At 41.9% G+C, this 10,159-nt stretch overlaps 1 protein-coding gene across 3 annotated transcripts in view; it reads right to left on the minus strand.

The window, feature by feature from the left end:
- Positions 1-9,784, minus strand: part of YAF2 (YY1 associated factor 2) — a 79,011-nt gene extending 69,227 nt beyond the window's left edge. Inside the window, exons 1-3 of one of the 3 annotated variants that reach the window (XM_073020627.1) lie at positions 9,470-9,784; positions 8,912-9,037; positions 6,893-7,150 (exon numbers count right to left, since the gene is read on the minus strand). In XM_073020627.1, the coding sequence (XP_072876728.1) occupies positions 6,949-7,150; positions 8,912-9,037; positions 9,470-9,495 (354 nt within the window). In that variant the 5' untranslated portion in view covers positions 9,496-9,784 and the 3' untranslated portion in view covers positions 6,893-6,948. Of the gene's footprint in view, positions 1-6,892; positions 7,151-8,911; positions 9,038-9,469 lie in introns of those variants that run through there. The other 2 variants (XM_008002903.3, XM_008002907.3) reach the window with 2 other exon arrangements.
- Positions 9,785-10,159: the final 375 nt, after the last annotated feature.

Here is a 10,159-nt window from a genome sequence, read left to right on the forward strand (position 1 = left end):
CTCTTTACCAAAAATTTAAAAATTAACCAGACATAGTGGCACACTCCTATACTCCCAGCTACTTGGGAGGCTAAGGTGGGGGGACCACTTGAACCAGGGAGGTTGAGACTGCAGTAAGCTATATCCACACCACTGCACTCCACCCTGGGCAACAGAGTGAAACCCTGTCTCAGAAAATAAATAAATAAATAATGCTAAAACGATTTATACCTACAACTTAGAAACAAAAAAGTTTGATAATATTTTTACAAACATAATGTTCAAAATTATTGGAAAAGCAATGTCAGGTGTCAAATAGTAATAGTCAAATTTGCATAAATATTAATTGAAAACATTTAAATATCTACAATACTTCAGGTATTTTATTAGCTTCTAGGAATACCAAAGTGAATAAGACAGTCTCTGCCCTGTAAGGCAGGTAAGTGTCTAGACAATTGTACTACAATATAGTGATTCGCCAGGAATAATTACATACACATACCGCCATGCATCATTTAATGACAGGGATATGTTCTGAAAAACGCATCGTTAGGTGATTTCATCGTGGGAACATCACAGAATGTACTTATACAAACCCAGATGGTACAGCCTACTACATACCTAGGCTATATGGTAGAGCCTATTGCTCTGAGGTTACAAACCTGTACAGGATGTTAGTATACAGAATGCTGCAGGTAATTCTAACACCACGGTAAGTATTTGTATCTAAACATAGAAAAAGTAAAAATATGGTATTATAATTTTATGGGACTATATACGTGGTCCCCCACTGACCAAAATGTCATTATGGAGTGCGTGACTGACTCTACTACATAGAATCAGTATGATACCAAGGGGTGGAGGGACAGTAATCCTAGAAGGCCTCTTTAAAAAGTACCATATGGTGGCTCACGCCTGTAATCACAGCACTTTGGGAGGCTGAGGCAGGCGGATCATGAGGTCAGGAGATGGTGACCATCCTGGCCAACATGGTGAAACCCTGTCTCTACTAAAAATACAAAAATTAGCTGGGTATGGTGGCGCACGCCTGTAATCCCAGCTACTCAGGAGGCTGAGGCAGGAGAATCGCTTGAATCTGGGAGGCAGAGATTGCAGTGAGCCAAGATCGTGCCACTGCACTCCAGCCTGGCAACAGAGCGAGACTCTGTCTCCAAAAAAAAAGAAAAAGAAAAAGTACCATATGATAAAAATAATTCAGTGCTGACACAACACAGGATTGGGATAAGCAGCAGGAAATGCAGCTAGGAAGGTAGTTTAGGGATAGATTATTATTATAGCCTTGAACACTATACTCAGGATCTCAGCTTTTATTCAGCAGCCACTAATAGGACTCAATTGTTTTTTAATATACAGGGACCAATATAATCAGATAGGTTTCAAAGAAGACAATGAAGATAATGTTAGTAGCATTCCAAAGGAGAGACCAATTTGTCCAATAGTTCATGAGAGAAGTGATATGGGTTTCTGAACTGTAACTACATAAACTGGAAAAAGGATATATTTAAGAGAAAAATCCAGAGAAAGGACAAGAAGGATGACCACAAATTAGAATCAAAGTTGAGACAATGATGGTTTCTAGCCAAAGTTCCAGAAAGGAGTTTATGCCACATACAAAGTAAAGAATATACAGATACCAGGTTTGGGGAGGCAGAAATGGGTTTCAGAGATATACATAGAAATCTACGAAAAAGGAGTGTTAGAGACATCAAGGAAGGAGAGTTTCAATTAAAAAAGGGCCAACAACATCAAATACTTTGAAGGAGACATCAAAAGATGAGTGAGATTGGCCACTGAGTTAAACAACTAGGATACTAGTTGTCAGTCCTCACACTGTAAAGGAAATAAAAAGAACACTTACTAAAGTAAATCCATTACATGTAGAAACCCAAGCCAATAAACTCTAGACCAGCAGTTCACAAACTGTTTGGTCTTAGGATCATTTACACTTTTAAAATTTAAGAGTTTTTTTTGTTTTTTGTTTTTCTTAATATAGGTCATATATCGATATTTACTATATTACAAATAAAAACTGATAAAAATCTAAATATATAAGTTCATTTAAAAAATAAACAATCACATATTAAATGACATATTTTTATTTTAAAAACTTATTATTTTCCAAAACAAAGATATTTTGTATGAAGAGTGGCACTGTATATTTTTGCAAACCTCTAACATCTGGCTTAGTAGAAGACATCTGGATTGTCACATCTGTCTCAGCATTCGATTTGTTGCAATACGCTGTTTTAGTCCAAAAATATTAAGAAAATCTGCACTCTCACAGATATATAGTTGAAAAGAGATAAGTAGCTTAATAGCATTTTCAGATAATTATAGATGTTATTCTTTGATACTACATAAAAACACAGTTGTTTCTCAAAGGTTAGTGCAATGTGAAATCTGAAACCACATCAATGAAGTTTACAGTGTTCCCTTAAAATCTGTTGGTATTTTGTACTTCGAATGGATTACCCACTACAGTTTTATAAAATCAAACATTGGTAACTAGGAACCATTTGTTTGCTGAGTTATGCATATTTTCCAAATGCTGACACATTTCATGGTAAAATGTCAAAAATTACATTCATTGATATCACCACTAATCTTCTCATAAAAGTCTTTATACACAGAAACTCTAAAGCTCATTGTTGCTACAAATTTTCAAAAATTCTAATTTTCACTTGAGTGATTATCACTGGCAACATATACTATCAAATGTTTTCCTTGAAGTGATATATTTCTTGAATATATTCACTTTCAAGAAAATATATGCTAAATATCCAAGTCTGAATAACTATGGTATTTCAGGTAGTCTTTCAAGTAAAAATGATGTTGTATGACAAAAAGACTAGTTCTGCTTGCAAGTAAACTACACACGTGCTTTCTCTTAACCGCTATACTTTGGTATGCAGTGTAAATGCTGCTTTATGTGTAGTTCCCATTTTGTCAGACAAAATATTTTTTAAAATATGAGATGTAATAAAATTAGTAAATTTTACTGCTTCAAGGATATTCTTAATTCAAACTGGCATTATTCTTACTGCATTCATGTACATGGTGGTGAAAATTACAATGAAGATAGCAATTTGGTGCCACTGCTTTGATTCATGCTAAAGTGCTGGCAGTTTTACCCACCATTGCCTCTGCACCATCACAGTGAAAAAAGCAAATAACATCTTCATATTATTATAAAAACAGTGTGAACCTCATAGAAAGGTTCAACTAAAAAGATATCAGTGTCCCTCAGACCATACTTTGAAAACCACTCTGATATCCGGACTATACAAACACTAATCACTTGTAAAATTTACCCACATACAATTAACTAGTGTGAGTCCTCTAAGACAGCGGACAGAAAACAAGTAAGAAACCTCCTAGAATAAGGAGTCTCTGAACAACTAAATGGTTGCTAGAAAGGCTCCTCAGATAGACAGGAGGGGGCTCAGGAACCCTGCATTTCTTTAGAAAGGACTTATGTAGATGGTCCTCAATTTTTTTCTCCCATTCCTACACAAAAGGTCTAGGAGAATCAGTGCCAAACCTCAAATTTGAAGACAGAAAGCAAGTATGACAAGAAAACAACGATGCTGAAAAGATTTCTACCAGATGATAGTTGGTTTAAGCTTCTTTCAGAATGTGAATTTTATAGTTTGCTTTTAATAGAAGCTGAAATAACTCATTCTTTTTACCTAACCATAATACTGTGTTCAGTTATAAACAATATATATTTTTAATGAAAAAGTTCCACCTCTTCAGCCTACACTTAAAGGAAAGATCTACTAACACTAAACCTCACATATGGAGCTTGGTACAGTTAAGGTGGTTCTGATTTGCAAAAACCGTAAAATTTTAAAGAAACAAAAAAATCCATTCTGCTCACCACTGTATGTCTAGTATCCAACTCAGCCCTTAAATAAGATGCTCAATAAACATTTGCAGAATGCTGAATATTGAAATGGTTGATATGAAATATGAACCCAGGTTACAAAACTGATACTAGAATAACACCTAGTTATTATGTGAAATCTTTTCTTTCACATATTTTTGTTCTACTCTTTCTACTATGTGAAATCTTTTTCATAGCTCTCTAAAATAACACCTATGCGAAACCTATAGGACTGTTACAATATCCTCTAAGACAATGTAACATTACCTGTTACATTTGAAAGCCTAGTATGAACCATTTAGACCACAGTTTAAAACCCAAACCAATAATTCTATAATTTTCATTTCTAAATACTTGCTACCTGAATTAAGCAAAGTAACTGTCCACTCCTAGGTGAAGTAGCAATAAGACACCAGTCTTAATTTCATCATCACACATTGATTATCACCCTCATACAGACTATCCTTAATATTTAATATTTCATTTTCTCTGACGATTCAGAATGTTTTTTGTTCTTGAGACACGGTCTCACTCTGTTGCCCAGGCTGGAATGCAGTGGTATGACCACAGTTCACTGCAACCTCAAACTCTGGGGCTCAAGGGATCCTCCCACTTCAGCCTCCTGAGTAGGTGGGACCACAGGCATGCACCACCACACCCAGATAATTTTTTTTATTTGTAGTAGAGACAAGATCTCACTGTGTTGCCCAGGTTGGTCTCAAACTCCTGGCCTCAAGAAATCCTCCTGTCTCAGCCTCCCAAAGTGCTGGGCTTACACATGTGGGCCACTAGGCCCAGTCAAGAATGATCCTTAATTTCCTAAAGTTTCTTGCATTTATATTTGGGACATTTCTTGCCTTATAAGAAACTTCAGACAGGCTGGGCATGGTGTCTCACTCCTGTAATCCCAGCACTTCGGGAGGACAAGGCAGACGGATCACCTGAGGTCAGGAGTTTGAGACCAGCCTGGCCAGCATAGTGAAACCCCATCTCTACTACAAATACAAAAATTAGCCTGGCGTGGTGGCAGGCACCTGTAATCCCAGCTACTACAGAGGCTGAGGCATGCGAATTGCTTGAACCTGGGAGGCAGAGGCTGCAGTGAGCCGAGGTCACACCACTGTACTCCAGCCTGGACGACAGAGCAAGATTCTGTCTCAAATTCTGCCCCCCTCCAAAAAAAAAAGAAAGAAAGAGAGAAAAGAAACTTCAGATATAAACACTGTGCAGCATCTTGAAAATAATTTGTCACCGTGGAATTTTTTTCCTTCTAAAAATTTTCCTGTCAGTTTGACATTTACTACTGTTTCTCTCACAAAAGCACAATGTAAAAAATTTTGGAGTGAGGGACTGAATAATTACCTGTTGGATATAATGTTCACTATTTGGATAAAGGGTACACTAGAAGCCCAATTCCCTGAGTCTGCAATATACCCAATAACAAACATGCACACGTACCCTAAAATATAAATTAAAATTTGAGGAACTGAAGCTACAACAAATTGTTTTATTTTGAAATACATGCCATGAATGTAACTTCATTCTATAGAAAGACATGACCTATCATGGATATATAACCCAAAGGAAATGGGCTTCTGTTGCAATATAAAGAATTTGAACTTAATATTCCTTAAAGAAAAAAAAATATTGTCAATAAAAACTTTAAAGGGACCAGAATGGGCCGGGCGCGGTGGCTCAAGCCTGTAATCCCAGCACTTTGGGAGGCCGAGACGGGCGGATCACGAGGTCAGGAGATCGAGACCATCCTGGCTAACACGGTGAAACCCCGTCTCTACTAAAAATACAAAAAACTAGCCGGGCGAGGTGGCGGGCGCCTGTAGTCCCAGCTACTCCGGAGGCTGAGGCAGGAGAATGGCGTGAACCCGGGAGGCGGAGCTTGCAGTGAGCTGAGATCCGGCCACTGCAGTCCAGCCCGGGCTACAGAGCAAGACTCCGTCTCAAAAAAAAAAAAAAAGGGACCAGAATGGTGGCTCACTCCTATAATCCCAGTTCTTTGGGAGGCCAACGTGGGAGGATCACTCGAGCTCAGGAGTTTGAGACTAGCCTAGGCAACACAAAGATCCCCATCTCTACAAAAAATAAGAAAATTAGCCACACGTGATGGCGTGCATCTGTAGTTCCAGCTACTTGGGAGGCTGATCCCTTGAACCTGGGAGTTCGAGGCTGCAGTGAGCCTGGATGATGCCACTGCAACCCAGGGCAACAGAATGAGATCTTACCTCAAAAAAGAAAAAAGAAAAAAAAAAATACTTTAAAGGTAGAACAAGGACTCAATCTTCTCCGCAGGTTTAAAAAGAAAAAAGTTTTTCAAATGTCTAGAATGGCTTAGACTTGGCCTAACATTTGGCAATGAGGCAGAATCAGTTCAAAGGTCAGTCTGACCCAAAGGATTCAAATCCCATCTATGGGTCACACAAACAAAACATCAGCAAACTGCATCCTTCTGCTCTGCAGCTATCCAGTCCCAGCTTTAGTACTTGCCAACCTTACTCTGGAAATTACCCTAACTGTTAATTAATATGTCAATTATGGAGAATTATTCCTTCCAACTACTGAAACTTTTGCTTCTCAACAGCATTCTGCAGTCCTTTAATCTTGTTTTTCTAACATTACCAGAGAGGAAACATATTAATATTCTGTGATGCAATCAATATCTTCTCTATTAACAATACCCTGTTCCACACTGTTCTATACAAACATGGATTCTACCCTGAATTTCAGAAACCACTAGGAAAATAACAGATTAACAGAGAAATTAGAGCTCTTAGGTTTAACTTAGAGCCAAAATCAAAAGAGAAGAGACAATTCAGAGAGAGGAAGGAAGAAGCTGAGAGGGTCGTAGTGTAGAACACTTACTTTCAGGAACACAGTGTCCCTTAGATTTCTGGTGAGTTGCCCAGAGCCTCTTCAGTTTCAATCCAAATGACAATGCTTCTCTGAGTCCTCCTCAAGTAATGTTTCCACCACTAAAAATTGGATCTACAAGAGCTCGGATGTACCGGTTAAAAACAAAAAAAAAGTCAGGGGCCCCCAGGTGGGCCTCAAGCCTCTTTTAAACTAGGCCCACTTCTCTGTCCTGGGCCAACTCCCCTGTGTACTATATTCCTTCTTCTTCCAGGTGCCAGGTATTCAGCCTGTTTCTTCTCTTCTGAGCTGCCACCACCTACTCTATTTCTCAGGGTTCCTCTAACCCCAAGACTGGCTGTGGAGTAGGACACCAGCTTCCCCCCTTCCTTGCTGTCCCTGCAAATAAACATATAGGCTCTTCTAGTTTCAGTATTTTTCTAATGGCTACAAGAAAATAGAGAGGGAACAACAAAAAGCAGTAATATATAGTACCAGAGATCAAGATTATAATAGTCTCCACTTTAATGTTCCTGCCTCCAAAAAACAAATTTTCTAAATATTGCTTACTGAGCATTTTAAAAAGCACAAAGTACTAACACGGATATACAAATACACTCTAAACCAACTCCAACCTTACACAGCCATTAAGATACTCTGCTTTTCAAAATACTTAAATCACAAAACACGGGTCCAAAAATAGTAACCACATCATTTTAGCAAATACTTTTTTTCTTTTTGGAATGTTCTGTTATAATCCCTTAAATTTAGCATATGTCTAAAAGTTGGCTTTCTGAGCATAAAAAATGTTCAAAATATTTTATCCACTGTAAATGAGAATTAATAAATGGGTCCAAAATTAGTAACCACAATCATTTTAGCATACACTTTTTTCTTTTTGGAATGTTCTGCTGTAATCCCTTAAATTTAGAATATGTTTGAAAGTTTGCTTTTTCAATATGAAAAATGTACAAAATATTTTATCCATTGTGGGAATATACAAAAAGCATATAATATTTACAAAAAATAAGCATGTCAAAGCCAGCGAGCTTCACTAAGAAAATTTTCAAATAAGTTACTGTCAACCATTCCTGTCTCTACATTTCAAACTTAATAAAATTCTGTAAAGTGTTTTAAAAAAAAAAATCAAGAGCTCATTTTTTAGAAATCTAACGTCTACTGAATATTTGCATACGTCAATATTATATATGCCCTCTTTTTTAAAGCAACAGTAAGATAGATTAGTATGCTTATTGTTATAGTTTAGTCTCTAATGAACTTTGTAACATCAAAATATACATCTCTACATATTAAGTAATAAATCACAGGATTATATTTAATTCAAAGGGTACCTTCCTATAAAAATCAAGGAGCTCGATAACTAAGTGCTGACAGATTAAGAATGCCAGACTGAATTTCCTGGATGATTTTCTTTATCCACTTAATTCAAAGTCGTTTTTTAAAAGACAGAGTTATTATACTGCAAGCTTACAATAAATAAAGTCTGAAAATGGGCAGAGATCTTTTCATCTCATTTGTCTAAGAGACTGCCATTTAATCAAACTAAAGATATGCAGGTACTTTCAGTAAAAATCTGTTCCTGTGACTGGGCTCATCTCCAACTACTTATTTATAAAATATTAGAGAACTGGAATAAAAACACTAAATAAAACCTTGATCTGACCCTTCCAGAAGTCCATATAGAAAAGAAGTTTAATATATTGTGTATTCTGCAATCAGATACTTTTCTTTTTTTAGGAACGAAATTAAATTACATCCTTTGCTCCTAAAGAGGATTTTATGGGTTTTCCTTGATCCCTACACACTAACACAACAATGCAGCCAACATTTTTATACCCAGAGTGGGGAGAGGGACATTACACCCGGCGATACGAATTAAATCGCAGTAGCTAATGCCTCCCATAAATAATTTATTCTCTCTTGGCAGCAAAAAACCTTACAGCCTCTTCAATTACCCCTCACCGCAAACCATCGCCTGGGTTGCGATCAATGTGACCCAGTTCCTATCGCCACAGCCACCTCCGTCTCGCCTCCTCCCGCCGGGTCCGCGAATGTCATGGGAGGGGGCGGCAGCCGCAGGGGCGTCCCCTGGTCGTTACCCAGCCAGCCGGCGGCGCGCGGGGCAGGCCTGGGACTCACCGGGTGGAGGTGCCCTTCCGCACATCGCACATCATGCACTTGAAGGCCTCGGCGCTGTTCCGGAAGGTGCAGACGCTACAGTCCCAGTAACCCTCATCCGAGGACGGCTTCGGCTGCCGCTTCGGCCTGCAGGACACAACCCGGACACGACGCGGCGCGGGGTCACCAGCAGGCCGCGCCCGGCGCCTGGGCCCCGCGGCCACCCCCGCCCCGCCCCCCGCCCCAATTCCGCGACCCCCGCCCGGCGGGCCCTCGGCGCGCCGCGCTCCGGCTCCAAGGGGGAAGGAAGTCAGGAAGAGGCAGGGCGCGAGCCCGGCCGCACTCGCCGCCGCCACAGCCGCTCTGACACCCGGGCTGCCGCTCCGGTAGCCGCCGCCATCGCGGCTCCATTGTGGGGCGGCCGGCGCCGGCCCCCTCACGCGGCAGCACTCGCACACCAGCGGCGCCGCCCCCGTGCTCGCCCCGGTGCCCGGGCGGCGAGCGAGGCAGCCACCCGAAGCCCTGCACGAGGGCCCTGCCGCCCGCACAGTCCGGGCCCCGGGGCCCGGGCGCTGTTACCTGGTGGGGCTCTTCTTGTCTCCCATGGCTTGGCTATCAACGCACGCCGAGAGTCGCCGCAGCGGCCGCTCTGTTTGTCAATAAGGAGGATAATAAGCCGGGCGGAAGCGGGCGGGGGAGGAGGGAGGAAGGGGGCGGGGAAGGCCGCACCGCCGCGCTCGGGAGCCGCCGCCGGATCCCACGCAGCCTCCAGCTGTCGGGGAAACTCCTGCCTGGGCGCACGTGACCCGCGCCCGCCAACCAGCAGCCGCGCCGGAGACTTCAAACGCGGCCAGCGCGGCCCAGCACCCGCGGCGAGTTAGCCGGCGGGCGGTGCGGAGGTGGACGCCTCGGCCTCGGGAGCCGCCGCCGCCTCTCGGCACTGTTGCCCTGTCGTCCTCTCGGTACCCACGGCTGCCAGGGACTGCCGCGCGCTCCAGAGCCCCTCTGAGGAGGAAAATATCTGCCCCACCGACTGGCTTGGGATGCTCAGTCATCCCATGCGAAGCCTGGTCCAAGGTCTGGCATTCGGAGGCCTGTCCGGGTCTGGACAGAAGTGCCAGCCCGGGGTCTCCAGGTAGAACGACTTTCCTGGCCTCCGCCGTCCTTAGCTACTCAGTCCCCGCCTGCAGGACACCACGGGGAAGGCGGGAACCAACACGCAGCGCCATTGCTAGATGCCTTAAAGCACTACACAGATGCTCAAACAAG

Source organism: Chlorocebus sabaeus, chromosome 11 (assembly GCF_047675955.1).
Source record: "Chlorocebus sabaeus isolate Y175 chromosome 11, mChlSab1.0.hap1, whole genome shotgun sequence".
NCBI classification, from domain to species: domain Eukaryota; kingdom Metazoa; phylum Chordata; class Mammalia; order Primates; family Cercopithecidae; genus Chlorocebus; species Chlorocebus sabaeus.